The following is a 21,463-nucleotide window of genomic DNA, read 5'->3' on the forward strand; positions in this document are numbered from 1 at the left end:
AGTACAAGTGGGAAGTTGTTTAACTTGGCCGAGAACTGGTTGTGTAGTTTTGAGTTAATGGTTGAAAGACTGGAGAAAAAAGGTGATTTCACATGAAAGTGGGTATCTGGAACTGGCTGTCGGGAGAAGAAGACACGCCCAACTCATTGACAAAGTCAAAGGGTGAGCACTCGAGGAGATGTAACCTACAGCCTGATGGACTGGGATCTGGGATGTTCGATAAACCTGAAGCTTACTTTTTATGTGTGTGGATGTGAAGGTCCCAGCAGCCTAAAGTGCTATGAAATGGGATCTGAAAGCTCTATGACCCGCCCGAGACCTGGGGCATGTTAACATCTCAGTGCTTCCCAGACACAGATTCACCTTTGTGGAAAGTCATAAAGATTATCCACTTACAGCACATGCGCTTAATGATATCCAATATTTCACATTCCTGCAAACAAAAAGGAAAAAAAAAAGTAAGAAGCGAACCTTCTGGTGATTTGAGGGCTCAGTAATTTTTCTTATTAACATCATAAAGGAGTCCACCATGCACTTACAGAAGGTCCAGGTGGTCCTGGAGGTCCTGGAGGACCCTGAAAATACAACAGGATGAATAAGATAATGCTCACACACATGAGATTGATATTGCTTTGATATATCTGTTTATTGACCGGTTCATTACTTGGGAATGACACATCATTGGGAAAGCCAGCATTTTGTTCATTACCACTCAGATGATAGAGGTGAGTTGCCACCCTGAACCATTTGGTGAAGGCAGACCCACCGTGCTGTTGGGGAGAGGGCTTCTGGATTTAGGCACGGAGATGATAAAGTTCTGGCAATGTGTTTCCAAAGCTGCAGGGCTTGTTGGGGGATCTACACTCCCTGGTCCTTCCTGGGTGCTGATGTCACAGGCGTGACAGAGGCTTCTGGTGTACTGTGACCCTGGAGCGTGCTTTGCTGATGGGACACGCTACGGTCACAGTGTACCGGTGGAGGGGCAAGTCAACATTTAAGGGTCATAGATGGGCCTCTTTGCCATGGATGGCCTTGTAAAAACATCAGCTCAGAATCGAAAACGGTGTGCTGCTCTCTTGCATGTGTTTAAAGCTTTGTGTTTAGAGAGGAATGCAAAGCATACCGTGACTAATGGTTCTGTTATCACCTTCAGCATTCTTTCCAACCCTTTCGTTCAAGTAAGTCAGTTAACAGAAGGCTAGTGCAATGTGAAAATCCTTACCGGATCACCTTCACGCCCTCTGTAACCCTTTGCCCCTTTGCGGCCTTTTTGTCCTGCAATATTATTCTGAGAAAGGAACACAAAGAAAAAGTTTGCTTGGTCAGCACTAATTAATTTCACTCAGTTTACTGGGCGAAACATTGATTGGATCACTTAATGCTCTCTGAAGAAGAATTTCATATTTCATATGATATATATATATGATACCTATATATGATTTCATATCATATATATATATCAATTTCATATGATATATATATATGATACCTATGAGAAATTAAAATATTTAACCTTCCTCTCTTCCCCGAGTACAGCAATTCTTTACTAAATGAAACAAGACACAATGCAAGCACAGGAAATCTAAACTGAAAGCAGAAAATACACAATGGTTCAGGCAGCATCTCTGGAGAGAGAAGCTAAGTTAATGTTTCAGGACAAAGATCCTTTGTCAGCACACACTGAAGAGCTCCAAACCTGAAAGTTGATTGGGGTGAGAGGTTAACTCTGATTCTCTCTCCACACATGCTGCCTGACCTGCTGAGTGTTTCTAGCAATGCCTCAGTTTTGATGGTGATCGAAGGGTATTTCTGCATTTATCACCTACCTCTGTTCGCTAATTGTCGATTCCAAATCTTTTACAGAGGCTTGAGTGTAGAAGGCAAACTGGCAGTCCAGTGCAATGTATGAGGGAAAGCTCAACTATCAGACTTCATGAATCTGAGATGAAACATGATTACTGCAGCTCTGTCTGCCTGCCCAGATGCTCATAAGGTGGCAATTATTTTTGGTGTTCTGAGCAGTAAAACTGACTGGTTACTGACACAAGAGATCCTGCAGATGCTGGAAATCTTGAGCAACACACACAGAACATCAGAGGAACTCAGCATCATCTGTACGGGGAAATAAACTCTCCACATTTCAAGCCGAGACCCTTCATCAGGACTGAAAAGAAGGGGTTAAATGCCAGAATAAGAAGGTTATGAGAGGAAGACTACAGATATTATTATATTTCTTTGTAAAAGTGAAATTATGAGCATCCTGCATTATTGTCATAAAATATAGAGGGAGATAAAATGGAAAACAAGCCAATCGGGCCATTGGGTTCATGCCCTCTATCAACCGCCACTTTTCTTACACAAACCCACACATTCTTGAGATGTGGGAGGAAACTGGAGCATTTGGAGGAAACCTATGTGGTCAGAAGGAAAGCTTGCAAACTCCACACTGACAGCACCCAAGGTCAAGACTGAACCCGGCTCTCTGAAATGGCGAGGCATCAGCTTGACCATCCGTGCCACTGTCACTGTTTGCATTACAATGGTGACTACACTTCAGAAAGAAAGCAACGTTAGCTGGGCATCTGTGAGATTGTGAAATATACAAGGCCTTTACTGGGTTAAAGATAAAACCTTGCCCAGATTCCTGCCTCCTGACAAAAGATCTTGGACAAGGAATGATCCTACGTTAGCTGGCATTACTTTGTACTGAATTTATTATGCTAGCCACCAAGTTTCAAAGCTGTCCCATTCTGGTTTGTCTTAAACAATATCACTTGGCACTCATTATAAGGTGGAGTGGTTCTAAGTGTAGGCAAAATGGCTTACAGAATTGTCATCTGCAGTATCTGCTGATTTGGGCATTGCATATACAGAATGCATGGATTTTCTGGAATCGCCTGAAGGCTGTTTATCCTTAAGAACAGAATCACTTTCAGAACAGAACAGAGTCAGCTCTTCACTTTCATTACTGTCATTAGGACCTCAAGCTTTGAATTATCTTTCTAAATTTTCCCCTCCACTGTATCACTATCTTTGACATGGACTGGGGAGGAAAGTGGAGACAAGTGAATGCTATGAAGTCTTTGTGTAGCCAAACTGTAAAACCAATGCTGTAAAGAAGACGGGAAGCTGGTTTCCCAGGAGGCAGGGCAGTAACGAAGGCTGCTGATCTTCTGGGACTTCCATGGTTTCCCACAGAAGCACACATTCATTTTCGGAACATGTCTGAACCCAACCCCAATGATCAATTTTATATTTACATTTTCTTTGAACGTTTAATTATAAGGGCTTTACTGATGAACTGTTTGATTACAAGTTAAAATCAAATTCTGCTAGGTGGGTCACTGGCTGGGAAATGTTACAGTGGTACTCGTTTGGAACTATTGGCTCACAACTCTAGCGACCTGTGTTCGATCCTGACCCTCAATGCTACCTGCACGTATACGCAGTTTATTCCCAGTTCTCAAAGATGCATTTGTTAATTGGTTAACAGAATTAACCCCTTGTTGTGGTCGTGGCAAAGGAACCAGGCAGGAGTTGATGGGCATGTGGGAGAGAATAAGCTGCAGGGGAACAGGGAAATAAGGAGAGGGAGAATGGGATAGCTGCACTGGGAGCCGGCATGGGCTTGCAAATAGACTCCTGCTGTGTCATTATAAACAAGTAAGCAACATTGCTGATAAAGGATCTCGGCCCGAAACATTGACTGTTTGTTCATTTCCATAGATGCCGACTGAGCTGCTGAGTTCCTCCACATTTTGTGTGCTGCTTCTCGTAACGTGGATTGCCACTTGGTGCTCCGAGCCTGTCTGGAGATGGAGGCAGGAGGCCGCACGATGAGACCTCCAGGAATGCGTACAGCCAGATTTGGCAACCTTGTTATTAATGGTTTCTCTCCTCTGGCCCCTTCAAGTTCAGCACTTCTTCAAAATGGCTGCCTTTGCAAACTACGGTAACAGCTTCAGTCCTTTCAATGCACGGTCTCAGTTGCCTTATTTTAAAACTAACAGTGTGTAGTGACATGAGAGGCAATACTGAAGAGATTGGCAAAGCTAAATCCTGGGGTGAGAAAGATTGTCCACTGACCAGTGACTGAAGGAAGCAAACTTGGATTTTAGAAGAATGAGGGGAGGTTCTATTGAAACATAAAAGATACCGAGCAGACATGACAGCATAAAACTCAAGATGTTTCCACAAGTGGAAAAGTCCTGATTGAGGGGTATAGTGGCAGAAATATGGGGTTGTTATTTGCAGTGGAGAGAACAGAAAAATGGAAGAAATTGGGAGCAGGGGTAGGGCCCTTAGCCACTCAAAGTTGCCTGACCATCAACATAATCACACTGATTACCCTAAGTGGCATCTCCTCTCCTTTGCCAGTTCCCCATGGCACTCCATTCCCCTATTTCTCAACCCTCTTGTGTAACAAATTCTGGAGGAGATGTTCCTGTGCGACTCAGCTTTAAATGACTGTCCCCTCATCAGGTAACAGTGTCTCCATGTTTGAGGTTCTCCCACTGGTGGAAATGTCTCGACATTTACTCATATAGTTCTGGAAGTCCAGAACAACACACACAAAATGCTGGAGGAACTCAGCAGTTCAGGTAGCATTTATGGTAAGGATTACAGTCAAAACCCTTCATCAGGACTGGAGAGGAAAGGGGAAGAAGCCTGATTAAGAAGGTGGGAGGATGAGAAGGAACACAAGTTGGCTGGTGATGTGACACCAGGTGAGGGAGAAGGATGTGACACTGGGTGAGGGAGAAGGTGGGTGGATGGGGAGGGCACATGAAGTTAGAAGCAGGGAGGAGACATGTGGAAAATGTAAAGGGCTGAAGAAGAAGAAGGAAAGGAGAGTGACAGGGAAGGAGGATTATTTACCGTCTTTCTCCCTCTCTCACCCCCAGGGATTTTACATGACTTATACTTAAAAGTACTGACGAAATTTCCAAATTGATTCCAGAAAATCCAAGAGAAATCGGAGAAATCCACGAAAAGCCATCATACAAAAAAAACATTATGCCTCCTGAATTTCTCAGAAAGTTTACTTTGATAAAGGAGGATCTAAATCCAAGTTGGGGGATGATTTCTTGGAAAAGACAACATATGTTGGATCCACGGGAGCACTATTTCCCATGCGGAGTGCAGCCCTGCCCCTATGCTGTGGGCTGAAGCAGAGAACGCGGATCTGATCCTGAATACTTTAAGCCAGAGCAGGCAAGAAGAGGCCGGGGAAGGAGAACAGGCAACTTTCACAGCTAAACAGCAACATCAAAATAAAATCAGTGGATAAGACAAAAGGGTCACATTGATGACCAAGCATCTGGGACTTGCTCTATCAATAATATTGAAAGAGAGCAGAGAAAATTTACAAGGGTGTTGACAGGATTTAGGGACCTGAGGTAGAGGGGAAGACTGAAAAGGTTAGGGCTTTATTCCTTGGAGTTCAGGAGAAAAAGGGGAGATTTAATAGAGGTATACAAAATTATGAGGAGTATGGATAGGGTAAATGCAGGCAGGCCTCTTCCACTGAGGTTGGGTGAGAATAGAACTGGAGGTCATGGGTTAAGGGTGAAAAGTGAAATGTTTAAAAGGAACCTGAGCTGGAACCCTAAACGGCCAGGAAATAGTTTCTGGGTTCTTTTGAGAGGCTGCTCTCCACAGCTGTTCCCACGATGGACAGAGGCACCAGTGAGCCAGAGGAAGCTGACCTTGGCTTGCAGCCGCCTGCATTTGAGCGGCGTGGTGAAACATTCCAGGGCATTTCGATGGAGCACGTTTCGTGCCACAGCAAGCCGGGTATCAGGCCCGGCGACCATAAGCTTGGTCAATTTAGAGATCATAGGTTAAAGGTGAAAAGGAGAAATATTTAAGGGGAACCTGAGGATGGGGAGAGTGCGGAATGAGCTGCCGGCAGAAGTGCTGGCTGTGGGTTCAGTTTCAACATTTGAGAGAAGTTTGGATAAGTGCATGGATGGGAGGGGTATGGAGGGCTGCAAGTTGAAGGGACGAGGCAGAATAATATTTCGGCATGGACTAGATGGGCCAAAGGGCCTATCCTGTGCTGTGCTGTATTATGAGTAGGCCATTAGCCCCCCCCCACGAAGCCTGCATCACCTTTCAATATGACCTTGGCTGATCTATGTTGGCCTCACCTCCTCTTCTGTGCCAGTTCCCCAATTCCTCGGTCTTTCAAACATTAAATCTACCTCACCTTTAAGAACTACAGCTCCCTGGGCTGGAGAATTTCAGAGATCCATCAACGCCTGTGAAAGGTATTTTCTGCTTAGCTCCATTTTTAAATGACTGGCCCCTGACCTTGAGAGTCAAGTGAAAACATCTCAGTTTCAACTCATTCTAATCATACAACAACTCTGAAAGAATGGGTTAAAGTTAAGGGTGCTGTGACCATCACTCCTGATCAACGCCGAGACCCTCTACCACTGATAGAATCACCAGACAATCCGGAATAAAGCCGACAGCTGGAAGAAGTAAAGAGGACAGGGAAGGCGGCAATGAGTCAGAGTAGCCATTCCAGCTGTTCCATGACCTTAGGACAATATGGGAACTATTAAATCATCAGGAAATAGTTTATGGGTTCACTTGATGGACTGCTCTCCACAGCTGTTCTGCCGATGGTCAGAGGCACCAGTGAGCCAGAGGAAGCTGATCTTGGCTAGCAACAACCTGCATTTGAGCGGCACCTGGGAGTGTGTGGTGAAACATTCCCAGGAGCATGATCTGACTGTACTACAGCACGCTGGGTATCAGCCCAGGTGACTACAAGCTTGGTAAAACTAGAGGTCGTGGGTTAAAGGTGAAAGGTGAAATATTTAAGAGGAATCTGAGGGGAACGTCTTCACTCAGAGGATAGTAAGAGTGTGGAACGAGCTGCGATTGGAAGTGGTGGGTGTGGGTTTGATTGCAGCATTACAGAGGAATTTGGAAAAGTACTGGATGGGAGGGTATGAACGGCTCTGGTCCAGGTGCGGGTGGATGGGACTAGGCAGTATAGTAGTCCAGCATGGACTAAATGGGTTGAAGGACCTGTAGCTGTTCTGCAGTGGTCCAGTGCTCCATGAGTCTACAACAAGTTTAAAGCACAAAATGGAAAAGAAGTTTTAGAGGGACATGCTGGGCTCTTTACCTCGTCATCTGAGCATAAGCCTACCTCTGGTGAAACAGAGAAGGTCAACCCCTTTAACCCTTTAACCATGCAAGTCTCTCCCTCCAGTTCTGGACATTTATATGCAACTTTTATGGTGACCATAACTTCTGGAATTCTTATGTGATGAGCTCCTTCCCCGTATAAGATGCACAATTGAAAACCCCTGGGTGGTTTCAGAGGTATGTAAGCACCAGCAGATATGGCCACTGATATCTTGTAAACGCTTCTACCTTACTTACTCCTCCTTTCACTGAGCTTTGAGCAACAGGTATTAATATTTCCTTGGTGAATAGTTTTGTTTGACCAGTATTTAAGATGTTTTATTATACAAATGGCGTATGGGATATTTTTGAAAATCTCCATAATCGTCTTGAGAAATAGATGATTTATGCAACCTTCCTCTTCTTCCTTGGCACTCGACTTCCAGACACGCCTTGTGTAACATTCTAGAGTGTGAGCCTTTCAACTGATGGCATCACACAAGAACACGGGGCTTTGAGGAATCAGGCACCACCCAGCACATACATGAAAGGAGTACAAGAGAGGGTAGAATTGGTGGCCTCAATGTGCTCACCAGATTAACACAATCTTTGTAGATATTGAATTACTGGGCACACATCCCTGAACATCTCCTCTCCACTGCTGAGGAAATACTGAAGGACTTGCTTGGAACCCAAAATAGATTAGATATTTTACTGCCCTGTTGTCTCTCCCTCACAACTTCTTGCTCTTATTGGAGATATAAAAGATCCTGGTATCCAGAGCAACAAAAAGCTGCTGGAAGAACCCATGGAGGGAAATGAACAGTTAATGTTTCACCTCAAGAATCTTCATCAGGACCCTTTACCTTCTTCATTCCAGATGAAGGGTCTCCACCCAAAATGTAGACTGTCCATTTCCTTCCACAGATGCTGCCTGACCCACTGAGTTTCTCCACAGAGTTGTTTTTCAAAAATTTTCATTGGAAATTGATTCAGTTACAGAAACAGGCCAGAAGAGCAACACCTTCTCTGGAAGTTTCTCTCCAACTGCGTGAACAGCAAGGGTTAACAGACACTTCCACCGGAGCAAATCAGAGTAACCCTGGCTGGCTTTTCTCTGCACAAGATACTTAGACCAGTTGACGGCGTTGAGTTTAGTTTACACAGTGAAGAACACAGTTTACTAGTGGGGCACCTAGCAGAGCCATTGCTTCATGGCTCAATTGACCTGGGATTGATCCTGGCTTCTACTGCTGTCTGTGTGGAGTTTACACGTGCTCCAAGTGATTCCCACTGGGTGCTCCAATCTCCTCCAATCAAGAGCGAGTTGGTATTGTTAACTAAATTACCCTTGTATGTAGGTGACTGATAGAATCTCAGGGGAAAGTTGAGAAAATAAAAATGATTAACACAAATTGGTGCTTAATGGCTGACCTGAATCAGTGGGCCTTCTTCTGCACTCTATGAGTCTGTATGACTCCAAGCAGAGCTAAGCTAGTTAAACAGGGTGAAAGAAAAATGTGGGAGGGAAAGGTTACATTGATCTTGGAGTAGATTGAAAGGTCGGCACAACATTGTTGGCCAACTAGCTTGCACTAGTATGGAAATACCAATGCTCTCGAATGGAAAAGCTTTCAAAAGGTAGTGGATACATCCCAGTGCATCATGGGTACCCTGATCACACGTTTTATATGTGGACGATACTCGCCTTTAAACAAAGCTAAGCAAAACATGGAACAATAAAAAGGTCATCGTGTGTTTCATCAGATGCTTTCTGTGGGAGGTGAAGAATGGCCTGAAAACACACCACACACTTTATGTAAATTTCTCATAATTTTCTTCTGACATGATAGGCCACTCAGCCCTTTCAGTACATGTCAGCCCTCAAACCAATCTCACTTCCTTCTCTGCAAAATATTCTCCCTCCCACTTAAGTGCCTCACTCAGTCTAAGCAAAGATGGAATGTTATTAGAGGCTTCCTGTTTACAAGTGGAGATTTCATTGTGTCATCACCCTTCATTAACCATTTACTATCTTAGAATTAATAAACTTGACTGTAGCAATACTGAAAAATATTCACACTACATTTTGAAGTAACGCAATGATTTCCTTTTTAGTTTACAGAAGCCTGGAAACTATTTACTTGTTGATAATTTGCAGCACTGTACATCTTACTAACATTCCAGCAGGAGCAAAGGTGGTCATTCCAAATCTCCAGGCTATAGATCTGCTTGCGGATTTATGGCGCAAAGCAACACAGGCTAAACAGTTGTCTGGTCAGAGTCTCATTCAAACACAAAGGCAAAAGTTGTCAAACACACTTGGAAGCCACTACTTACATCACGCCCAGGGTCTCCAGGTTCACCGTCATCGCCTTTGGGACCGGGGTAACCTTCCGTTCCCTGAGGGAGAAAGGGAGAGAGCGAGGGAAAGAGAGAGAGAGGAACATGAGTCAGAAGAGGGGCTGCTTCAATCTCTGCTGCTCTCGTGTCAGAATTGTACTCTGTTTTTAAGGAAACATAATGAACAATTCATGTGCAGAAAGAAACTAAGGGACTGACTTATCTTCTGGATATCACGGTTTTAAAACTCAGGCATTGTGCTTTTGGCTTCTCAGACAGTTTGTAATCACTGACATTCATTCTGTGGGGGAGGGGAAGGGGTGTCAGGTTCCAATCCGAGCTTGCAAATTCTTTGCTTTCTGACGACTCTAGCTTCTGTAGATGAACCAAGCCCCAATTTACTCTTTTACCAGGGTGTAAATGATCTCATGACACTAGTTTAAAGAAAGTTAACACAGTTCTCTCTTGTACCCAGTCAACTCATGCCACTCAAATGTTACCTGGCCATGATCTGGAGCTTGATCCTACACTTACTACATGAGAGTACATTTCTAAAGAAGTGATGCAAATCTCTCTTCTCCCTCCTATCCTTTCTCTTTACTTCCCCTTCCTTCCGCCTCCCTTCCATTCCTCTCTCCTTCCTTCCCTTCCCATTTCCCTCTCTTTCTCCTGCCTTCTCCTCCATCCTGCAAAGAAACAAGTTGCTTTTGTTGCTGGTTGATCCTTCCACAAGACCTGCACCTCAGTTTAGTGCGTGGCTACCATATCTCTTGCATTCAAGCACAGGGAGTGCTCATCTTGATCGTCCCACAGCCTTGCGATAACAGGCACCTCATGCTCATCCAAGTCACTCTTGTTGCCCTCTGCCAGGAATTGCTTTTCACTTCTTACTTTGCCAGCATTTACTCGTGCAGAAACAACTCATCTCTTAATATTAGGATGATGCACTCATCTTCAAAAGAAGGGCATTAGATTATCTGGCCACAACTACTTCATGCTCCTTCAATGAACTGAATGGTGTAGGGGTACCTGGCCTCTTGAAAATTCTTGGTTTGGAAAACCTTGAACTAAAGGTCAGTATTATTTTTATTTACAATGTTGCTCCCCTCTTTTTCAATATATGGTGTTGATGTTCAAGCTAACCTCTGGAAAAAATGCTTTCTCAAGGCACCTTCGATCATCTTTTGAATTCTTTCACATATTCCTTATCATCTTCCCAGGGCAAAGTCTTGACTTGCTCTATTTTCCTAATTACATCCAGCCCAACAATCCATGAGATCAAACCACAATTCTCTTGGTGTACTAGTTTCTGATGTCTCGGCGAATTCCACTGTGGTATAAGGGGATGTAAATTGCAAAGCAGGACAGCTATAGAGTCTAGCTTTTTGCAATTAACTTGTAGACTCATGACCCAACAATCCAGATAATAGGAACACCCAGCTTCTGATCAGAGACTGGATTCTAATCTGTATTGAATTCTATTGAATGCTAGGAACACAAAACTATTCAGCTCATTAAAATCTTCACTGAAATCCTTTCACACAAGCCATCTGGTCTAATTCTGTGATCTGGCTCCCTCCCTGTACAGACAGTCCAAGGGTTATGACAGGGTTCTGTTTTTATGGACTAATTGTACTAAACTAAATTTTTCATAAGTCAGAAATGAACGGCAACAGTGCGTGGGAGAGGGTGACAGAAACAGCTGTGATAGGGGAGAGCAGGCGCAGGAAGAGTGGCCGCCAGCCGGCCTTACTGACTCAGCAAGTTCATCACTCCCAGCTCTGTCTGGCTCCATCCAGCCCCTGACTCTGGTTATGGCTCTGGGGGAAGGGAGTGGAGGGTGGCAAGAGAAGGGATGTGCAGATGTCCCTGGGGTAGGAGCAGCAACTTACATTGGGTCCACGGTATCCTTGTGCTCCTGGAATACCCTGTGGGAAAAGGAACAAAATGTTTATCAGATTTATCAATTTATAGTAACATACATTAGTGCAGAAGAGACAATGCAACCCAAGATATTGGCTGGCAGTTAGTCAAAAATTTCAAATGTTCCATTTAAGCTGTATCATCATAAAGATCAGACTGAGCTGCCACAGCTTTCTGTACTTTGTGCACCATAGATCCATGGCAGGGTGACTGGATAGGATCCCTTCCTATTTTTGGAGTGGTCAGGCTACGAAGCCAACTGTGCCTGAACCAGTCTGGACTAGAACCATGAGAGCAGTCTGAACTTTCTTAATCCACAAATAGATGTGGGCCTCATGCCTTTGGTGGGATAGATTACTATGCTGGTTGATAAAATGCTTCTCTTTAAGTCTGAAGGTTATGGGTCAGCCCTGTCCAGAGACCTAAGGACACTCCAGTGTAGTGCTAACAGAGTGATGCACTACCAGTCCCTCGACAGCCTGTAAGAAAATCCCCCACACAGCAACATCTTTGAAGGAGAGTCAATGTGTTCTCATCAAACTCCTGGACAACAGTCAGCAACATCACTGAAGCAAATTACCTCTATACCACGCTGTTGTTTTATGCGATCTTGCCATGGAGAATTTAGTCTTGATGTTGTTTTCTCACAACCTACCGCAGAGTGTTTTTGAACATTGTGGGTTTGGTGTAAAACCAGCCGTTTATCTCTGTATGAAAACGTCTGTGTTTTTGATAAGAGCAAATTGAAGGCGGCTGACAGGCAATAAGCAATTGATCAAAAGGAGTACTTACGGGTAATCCTGGTGGGCCCCTGGAGCCATTCCCTGGGCTTCCAGGTTCTCCCTGAAGGAAAAAATAAAGAAAGTTATCCAAATGGAAAGGTAGAAGTCTAATATGAAAAAAAATAAAATAGGAGGAGCAGGCTATTCAGCTCACTATCTTTTTCCTAGCATTTCCCATCCCATTAATCTCTTTAATAGTGTAGTGGAGAGGTGTGGCACAGAACAGCCCCTGACTGTCATATCCATCTTCTTTGTGCCCAGTCCTGTTAGGTTCCACCAAGATCTCATCTCATGCTTCTAAACTCCAGCAACTACAGACCCAGTTACTTCAATCTCTCCTCATAATCCAGCCCTATGATCCCAGGTAAACCTCTGTTACTTTTCCTTCACCATCAGAACATCTTTCCTAAGATCGGGAGATCAAAACTGTGAAGCAGCATACTATACTGCAAATGGGAGCCTCATCAGCCACATTTGTTCAGAGACTCAGATTCTGACCTGGCTGAAACACAGAAGCACTCGGCTCATTAAAAGTCTTCGCTAAAATTCTTCCCACATGAACCATTTTGTCTCATTTTGCATTTCCACTCACTAGATCAGGGGTTCCCAACCCTTTTATGCCATGGATCAAGACCAGCAAGCAAGGACCCCTAGATACTTAAAAGTTGATGTTCTCGGAAATAATCTTGTCTAGAAATTGAACTGCACATATTTTTGGCGTGTTAAAACATTGTGTTAGCATTAAAAACAAATCAAGTTCCCAATAAAAGAACAAATCCCAAAATTGTCCCAATCTAAGTGGGAAATAGCAGTAGGGGATTTTATAGGTGATGTGATAATGCTGGAGAGGTTGCAGAGCAGACTCATCCTGACGTGGTCTGGGATAGAGCAGTTAAATTATCAGGAGGGTCTGGAGAAGCTAGGTCTGTTCTCTCTGGAGCAGAGGAGGTTAAGAGGGACATAACTACGATTATATAAAATCACGTGTATAGACAGGGTAGACTACAGAAAACTCTTCCCCATATCTGAGGTAGATAAAACTACAGGACATAGATTTAGGCTAAGGGGGAAGAGATTTAGAAGGGGACCTTCTTCGCCAGAGAGTGTGGAGTACCTGGAATACGCTACCTGAGAGAGAAGCTGAAGCTGGGTTGCTGACAGTATTGACGAAAGTGTCTGGATGAGCACTTGAATCTTCTGTGTATAAGAGCTGATGGCCTGAGGGCTGGGAGATCGGATTAATACAGAGGGGTGCCCATTACATTGTGAGGACAGTTGAGACAAACAATCTGTTTCCACACTGATTTTCTGACTCGAAACCAGCACCGAGGATGGAGTCCATACTGTTCCCCAATGTGTCGGGTTGACTACTTTCCTTTCTGTCAGCCTTTGGTGACCATTTTCGTGTCTGAGAGATACAGGCCAAGTGTTAGACAACAGGGATGAGTGTAGAAGGGTACAGCATAGACAGGGGGTTCAAGGGGGACAAAGGGGACAAAGGGGCACAAAGGAGTTCAAGGGGGAATGAAAGGACCTGTTTCTGTTCTATACTTTTGTAAGAGTCTATAATTTCATCAGCAATCTAATAGCTGATCTAATAAGTTAATTTCCCAGGCTAATAAAACGGGGCATAATTTTAATGTGATTGGAGAAGAGAATGGGGGGACGTCAGAGGCAAGTTTTTTTCTACACGGAGGCAGTGAGTGTGAGGAACACCCTGTAAGGGTGCTGGTAGAGGCAGATACATTAGGAGCATTTAATAAACTCTTAGATAGGTACATGGATGATAGAAAAATTGAGAGCTATGTAGGAGGGAAGGATCTTAGAATAGGTTAAAAGATCGACTCCTGTATTGTCCTATGCTCTGTGTTCTGATTTCTATGTCAACTCACAAATCATCAGCTTCAGAACTAACTGCATTGGAATATGAAATCCTGGCCTCTTGATTGCCAGCCCAGTTAATTAGGACCATAGCCTTCTGTCCAACCACCCCTCTAGTGGCATGATCACGTGCTCCACGTTCCCATTCACTGAAGGGAGGACCAGGATTTGTTCAATGTCTCCCCTCCCCAGTTCACACAGGTGTGCCGCAGTTCCCCAGTAGTTCAATTTCCAGGAGTAGAAGTGCGAGAAGAATCTGCAGCCAATTTGCCTGGAAAGAGAGTTGTGCAAGAAAGCCTGCATCCAAGGTGTTCCTGAGCTGTGGAATTCAGTCGTCACCTCTGTTACGGCAGCTCTAGAGGATAAAGTCACTTCCTGCTCAATCCCACTCCACACAATTCCCCATCCTGCCATAACTCTATCCGGGGCTCACCACCGACATCGACTAGCTTGTTTAGAACCATTCCTGTGAATCACTAATGGAGCTAAATTTCTGCTATAGTTATTGTGTTGATGGCCATTAACAAAACTTGTGCATCAATGGTAACTCCAGGCTACATTACACACTCCTTCACAGGAATTGCTTTAATCTCAGCAAAGTTAGCGGACCTGTCGCACATCTTCTGGGAATACATGACAAGCTGCGCTGAATTTTTTATTTGTCCCTACTATCATTTGATTAACTGGACTCTGAAATTTGCACTCGTTCCTCAATCACACTTTATTTCCTTGCACATCAGAACATTTCTACCCGCTCCACCCAAATATCTCTCCAGACCCCTTCCCTTCCTTTCACTCTGAGGTTCCCTGTCGGACAGTGGCCCTCTGGTGCGGTCTGCGAAGAGCCCACACATTCTTCCTGTGTTACCCACGGGGTTTCTCTTTTCCACCAACGTTTCAAAGGTGTGCAGGTTGGTTGGTTAACTGTATGATATAAATTGCCCCTAATGTAGTTAAGGGGTAGATTTTGGGAAGAGGTGCTGGGAATATCAGGAGAGTTGCAAAAATAGGGATGAGTGTAATTGGATGTTTAATGGTTGGTGGCAGCTTGGTGGTCTGAAGAGCCTGTTTCTGTGCTGAATATCTCCATGATTCTATGGAGACGAGACATTATTGTCTACTCTTCCATCTTAACTAACGACCCTTCCCACATGATTTCAAACCCTTGCTTTCTCCCATTTACCTAGACCAAAGAGCTTGACAGAGTGCACTAAAAACATAATGGAGTCAGCTACATTGCAGAGCAGAAAATCGAGTGCTGGAATTCATGGCAATTTTGACCCACAGCAAAAGCATAGCTCCAGCAACACTTACAAACTTCAACAGCATCCAAGACAAAACTGCTCACAAGTTGCCAAATTATTGGCGCATGAGGCTGAGTCATTGGTAAGGAACGTGAATGCAACGTTACCACTTATTTCAAGAGAACTAGAATCTAAAGGCAAAGATGAAAGATGAAGGCTTTATAAGGCATTGTTTAGCCTGCACTTAGAGCAATGTGACCTGTTTTGGGACACCTGTCTAAGAAAGGATGTGCTGACATTGGAGAGGGTCCAGAGGAGGTTCACAAGAATGATTCCAGGAATTAAAGAGTTAATGCATGAGGAGCATTTGAGTAGCGTCTTGGGCTTGCATTCACTAAAGGGGGATCTCATTGAAACATCAAATGTTGAAAGGTCCAGACAGAGTGGATGTAGAAAGGATGCTTCCTATAGTGGGGGAGTCTAGGACCAGAGAGCACAGCCTCAGAATAGAAGGATGTCCCTTTAGAACGGAGATGAGGAGAAATTTCTTTAGTCAGAGAGTGGTGAATCTGTGGTATTCATTGCCACAGGCAGCTGTGGAGGCAAAGTCATTGGGTATATTTAAAGCTGAGGTTGATAGATTCTTAATTAGTAAGACTGTTAAAGGTTACAAGGAGAAGGCAGGAGAATGGTGTTGAGAGGGATAATGAATCAGATATAATAGAATGATGGACGAGACTCAATGGGCTGAATGGCTAAATTCTGTCCCTATGTCTATGAGGCTACAGTGTTTGCCACCTCTTAATTTCCCAAGGTATCTACAATACTGCTTCTCAAGCCTCCACCTTGAACAAGTTGGTGAGCCCAATGTATGACCTGCAAATTCTACTGCAAGCTACTAGGCTGCCATACTGGGGATGCAGCACAATTTGTTTATCACCATGGGGAGCATAACCTGTAACGCACTGCCCAACAACACTGGGGCAGCTCCATCCTGGCACAGACGGTAGTCGCTCAGGAGCAAACCCTATCCAGACGGGCAGTACGTGTTACCAAATCGCAGGGATGAACGAGAAGACAAACCTTCATGGCAGTACCCACTGTGCTATTCAAGATGTTCAGAGGGAATATTAATTCAGCTTCAGTTAATTTGGGGTTTCTCTTTCTCCCCAGTCCTAGTGTGTATGAACACTCTGCCAATACTGTCTCCGTTCTTACCATTTCTCCCATCGGGCCTGCATCACCGGGATATCCCTTTAGACCTCTTGGTCCCCTGTTTCCCTGCAGGGTTACAAAACATCAGTTAGACCTTTATTTCAACATTCAGTCCTTTAGTTACATATTCAGAACAGAACAACCAATGTACAGCGAAGTGTAGATGAGGTACCGTTAATTGAATTACACTGGACAACAAAGATTTTGCTTCCTGAATACTTTGGGGTGTACCTTATGGATTTTGGGCAGCTGATCATGAAAATCACCATGACTTTTCCCTATCATGCACCATTTGTTTGAAATCACCTATATTTGTTATTTCAATTAATAATTCAATCCAGAATAACTAATGCTAAGATCAAGGAAGGCAATTTTTTTGGTCCACAAATCAAAAGGTTATCAATGACAGGCAATTCAGAGAGCTTCTAGTGGGACCAGAGAAAACCACAAGGAAGGCACTCAAGGATGTTGTTGAAAATGTTCCTGGCAACTACAGAGCATCAAACTAGTTGCAGCTCGTTGACAAAATGCTTCAAGTGTACAAAACAATGAAGTGCAACATGTCACTAAAGATTCATTTTCTGCATTCTTATTTAGGCAACTTCCCTGCAAATCTTGGCGCTGTCAGTGACGAGCGTGGTGAAAGGTTTCACCGGGACATTGCGGTCATGGAGAAATGGTATCAGGGCAACTGGAATCCATCAATGCTGGCTGATTATTGCTGGACACTTAAGTGAGAGGCCTCAGACACCGAGTACAAGAGAAAGTCATCAACAAAACATTTTCAGCTTAGTTGAACTATTGCAAAACATCATGCATTATATCCGATAAAAGTTCATTTCTTGTTTCTCCAGATTCCTACGTGATACAAGTAGTCTGAAATTATATTTGCATTCAGCTTCAAGTGGTCTATCATAAACAAAAATAAAATTCTGAGGAAGCAACACTTCGAAAAAAAATTGCCCAGTGTTATCGAAGAAATAATCACTGCAGTTGCTGACTAGCTTGTACACATTATAATGATTAGTTCTCAACAGGCCTATTGGATAATACTCTCTCAGAGGCAACATGTATCAGCCATTTGGGAAGATGGACATTGGCCTGTGATACCTCTTGGCAAATGTCATCAGTATTAATATTGAGGTCAGCTATTACATCAGATTATGTTATGCTAGTCTATTCCCGGAGTGCACTGAGCTTCAGGATATCTTTTAACACTAAATCACATGTTCAGTGGAAAGCACGGTAATGGCTTTAAGTCCAAAAGGAAACTGGTGCACCTAGGAGATGTAAGAGATTCTGCAGAATCTGGAAATCTTGAGCAACACATAGAAGATGCTGGGGGAACTCAACAAGTCAGGCAGCATCTATGGAGAGAAATGGACATCCTATGTTTTAAGCGGTGACTCTTCATCAGGACTGGAAAGGAATGGGGTAAAACACAGAATAAAAAGTTGGGGAGGGGGAGCAACAGGAGAACAAACTGGCAGGTTACAGATGAGTCGAGCTGAGAGGGGAGAGGGAGAAGGCTAGGTGAGAGGGGATGAAAGGGAATCATGTGAGGAGCTAGGAGGTGACCGACGGAAGAGGCGGAGGGCTGAAGAAGGTGGGGACCAGGGGGAGTCGATGGGCTGGAGAGAGGAAAGTAAGGGATAAAAGGGCTGCAGAAAGAGGGAAAACATACAGGGTGGGGGTGCAGGGGGAAACGGGGGAGAAATGACCAGAAGTTAGAGAAATCAATGCTGTCATGATGGAGACTACCAAGATGAAATTTAAGGTTTTGTTTTTCCAACCTGCATCTGGCCTTATCGTGGCAGTAAAGGAAGCCATGGACAGACATTTTGAAATGGGAATAAGAAGTGGAATTGAAATGAAAGTATTAAGGAGTTCAGTTCAGACTAAATAAACCAGCCATTGTTCATAATGTATATTCTTTCAGGGAACTTGGCAATTTCCACATTCCCAAATATAGCTCAGCCAATGAGGAGGGTGTGGCAAGTCCATTTTCTCAGGGAAACAAGTGTTACCATCTCCATTTTGTCTCAGATGATTGGCAAAAAAAATAACAACTCCGCTCCTCCCTACTAAAACGGAGTGACTTATCTTTGGGAGACGAGAGCACAGGCCAATGTTGACCACAGTGTTCCACACTTTCCCGAAAAGTCAATAAAGGGTAATGGCAGTGCTAGGTAAGATGTGGTCTGGGTTTACAGAGTAAAACTGGCCTAGCATTGCGGTCATGCTCAGGGCTGGGTAGGGGAGATGGGTGTTGGCTGTAGAGTAGTGTAACACAGTCTGGGTACAGGCAGTGAAGCCTATCAGCAAAACAATCGCCTAGATTGCTGGCATTAAGTATTCACAGTACACAATACATACCTCTCTTCCTGGAGGTCCCATGTCTCCTTTAAATCCTCTGGGCCCAGCACGGCCAGGATCTCCCTGAGGCAAAAAGAAAGCAGAGTGCTCATGGGTGACCGCAAAGCAAAGCAGGCAAGACATATGGTACTGAACACAGTGAGCACCAAATGGACAGAATACCATGCTGCTAACTGGATTAACGCAACATTCAAGAAGCTCGACCATCTGAAAGAAAACTGTTCACCGCATTGTCATCACCATCTATCACCATAAATCTTCATTCCTTCTGCCATCAGCAAGCTGGTAACTCCACTTTGACAGCATCGCCAGTGACCAGATGAAACGTACGTGGGAACACGGCACCGTCCAGGTCACAACTCAAATATACGTTACCGTTTCTTGGGTCAGAATCTTGCAACTTATCACATAGAATGCAGCCATTCAGGAACCCAGTCTGCTCAAGGATAGTTAGAGAGTGGCAAAAATTTACCGTCTATTACAGCAAGTGGCATAGCTAGCGTTTTCCAGTTCTTCGCAAACGCTGTCAACTAATGGGGAATTTCCAATATTAAGGCTAATTAAGATGTCTCGGATGATCTCCCCCAGATATTTCCAGGCAGACCTGAGGTCGCCTGTATACCAGCGCAGGTAATGTCTCTTAAACATTGAAGATCAAACTGCCAAAAGGTCAGACACAAGAAACTCATAAGAAGCAAATTTGAGGGTAGCTAGGTTTGCAGAATCCAAAGGGCAGACAGATGAATAGTGTGAGATTGTGGATGAAGGACAGCTCAGGGACTAACTCAGCACCAGATCAGCGGAGTGTGAGGTAGAAGATCTTCCAATGATGTTAATTATGTACATCCCAGAATCCCTGTAGGTCTGATTTTAACCTGAGTGGAAATCCTTTGTGCTTGGAGTTTGCTTTCTAATTGCAAAGGCGAGTTAAAAGTTCTTAGTTTGAAGTTCATATGAAAGAGCTTGCGATCCCCATAATGAACCGGAGGAGATGGCACTGCTATGTCTTGCTCTTTCTTATTACTTGGAGTTAAGCGATGGATCTTATACGCCACTGCTAATCACGCTGCTTCAACACTTGGCAAACACCGGATGAATTTACTCATACATCCGGTTTTGCATCTGGTATGTGTTATGCTGTTGCTAATTCCAGATTTGCTGGGTTACCATGGTTTCTGATCTTTAATAGAACTGCAAGTCTGTTTAAAATATACAGCATTCTAACATTATTGAACCCCATATGGTGCACTAAACACTCAGAGCAGAAACTGATTATGGCAATGGACTTCATATGCAATGTGTGCCAAGGAAACTCTACCAGCCCTGTCTGAGACTTTTCTAATACTGGCCCTCACCTAGGGGAGCTGCCGATGCCTGCAGGTCTTTTGCAGGACCACATTCTCTTTGACCTTCAGTGCTGACATGGCCAGCAGTGGTCTTCAAGAGTACTATTGAAATGCACACACAGGCCACTCCTAGCTCTATACGAAGCTTTGGAGAAGAAATTTACTTCCATTTTAGGTAGCTGTTGCTTGCAAAGGGCTCCTCTGAACTAAAGGTTTAATGAGGAAAGCCCAGCCCACGTCCTTTCCTCAGACAATGTTAGACCCCACCACTAACAAAGAGTTTGACCCTGTTTATCAGCTTTTTTGAGGGATGCCGGACAAAATGTCCAGTTTCCGTTTGGGGTTGGGTCCTAGTCAGACTGTGTCCTGGAAGTACCAGTGTTAAATTGGTCCCTCATTGTTGGGTCCAGACAACAACTTCTTTCTTCCTCCACCTGCTTCCACACAGTGACACTGCAGCACTCCTCAAGTTCTTGTTGTAGTTGTCCCCATAAGAGTCTGCTCTTAGTTTTCCAAGAAATGAGATTCCCAGCAGTAGAGATTTTAACTTCCTGTGGTGATGGGAAATGGTTCAGCAGATGGTTCATTCGCTAGATGGATAATCATCTTGGAAGCATCAATGTCCGGGAATGGAAAAGTCTGCAGACATTGGAGGATGTAGCCCAGTCCATCACAGGGAAACCACCACCACCACCCCCCACCCCATTACTGAGCATATTTACAAGGGCTGTTGCCACAAGAAAACATCATTCATCATCAAAGACACCCCCTATTACCATCAGGCAGGAGGTGCAGGAACCTTAGGTCCCACACTATCAGGTTCAGGGACAATTATTACCCCTTGACCCTCAGGTATCTTGAATCAGTATGGTTAAGTTCACTTTCCCAACTCTGAACTGATTCCACAACTTGCAGACTCACTTTCAAGAACTCTGCAATTCATGTCCACAGAAATATTATTTATTTATTTAATCAATCAATCTTTATTTTTAATTTTATTTAAACAATTTGTCTTCTTTTGCAGATCAGTTCTTTGGCAGTTTTTGTTTATGTATATTTTTTCACAAGTTCTATTGTAATTTGTTTTCCTGTAAATGCCTATAAGAAAATGAATCTCAGGGTAGCATTTGGTGACATAAGTATTTTGGTAATGAAGTTACTTTGAAATTGATTGACTCAGTACACGTTTCCGTGGAAGCAGTTACCT

The 21,463-nt window shown here is 43.9% G+C and overlaps 1 protein-coding gene across 1 annotated transcript in view; it reads right to left on the minus strand.

Moving 5' to 3' along the window:
* The window catches only part of col6a1 (collagen, type VI, alpha 1), a 76,213-nt gene that overhangs the window by 14,125 nt on the left and 40,625 nt on the right, over window positions 1–21,463 (minus strand). Inside the window, exons 21-28 of the mRNA XM_073046490.1 lie at window positions 18,911–18,973; window positions 16,538–16,600; window positions 12,205–12,255; window positions 11,382–11,417; window positions 9,487–9,549; window positions 1,223–1,288; window positions 540–575; window positions 397–433 (exon numbers count right to left, since the gene is read on the minus strand). Coding sequence (XP_072902591.1) covers window positions 397–433; window positions 540–575; window positions 1,223–1,288; window positions 9,487–9,549; window positions 11,382–11,417; window positions 12,205–12,255; window positions 16,538–16,600; window positions 18,911–18,973 — 415 coding nt within the window. The remainder of the gene's footprint in view (window positions 1–396; window positions 434–539; window positions 576–1,222; window positions 1,289–9,486; window positions 9,550–11,381; window positions 11,418–12,204; window positions 12,256–16,537; window positions 16,601–18,910; window positions 18,974–21,463) is intronic.

This window comes from Hemitrygon akajei, chromosome 5 (assembly GCF_048418815.1).
Source record: "Hemitrygon akajei chromosome 5, sHemAka1.3, whole genome shotgun sequence".
NCBI lineage: Eukaryota > Metazoa > Chordata > Chondrichthyes > Myliobatiformes > Dasyatidae > Hemitrygon > Hemitrygon akajei.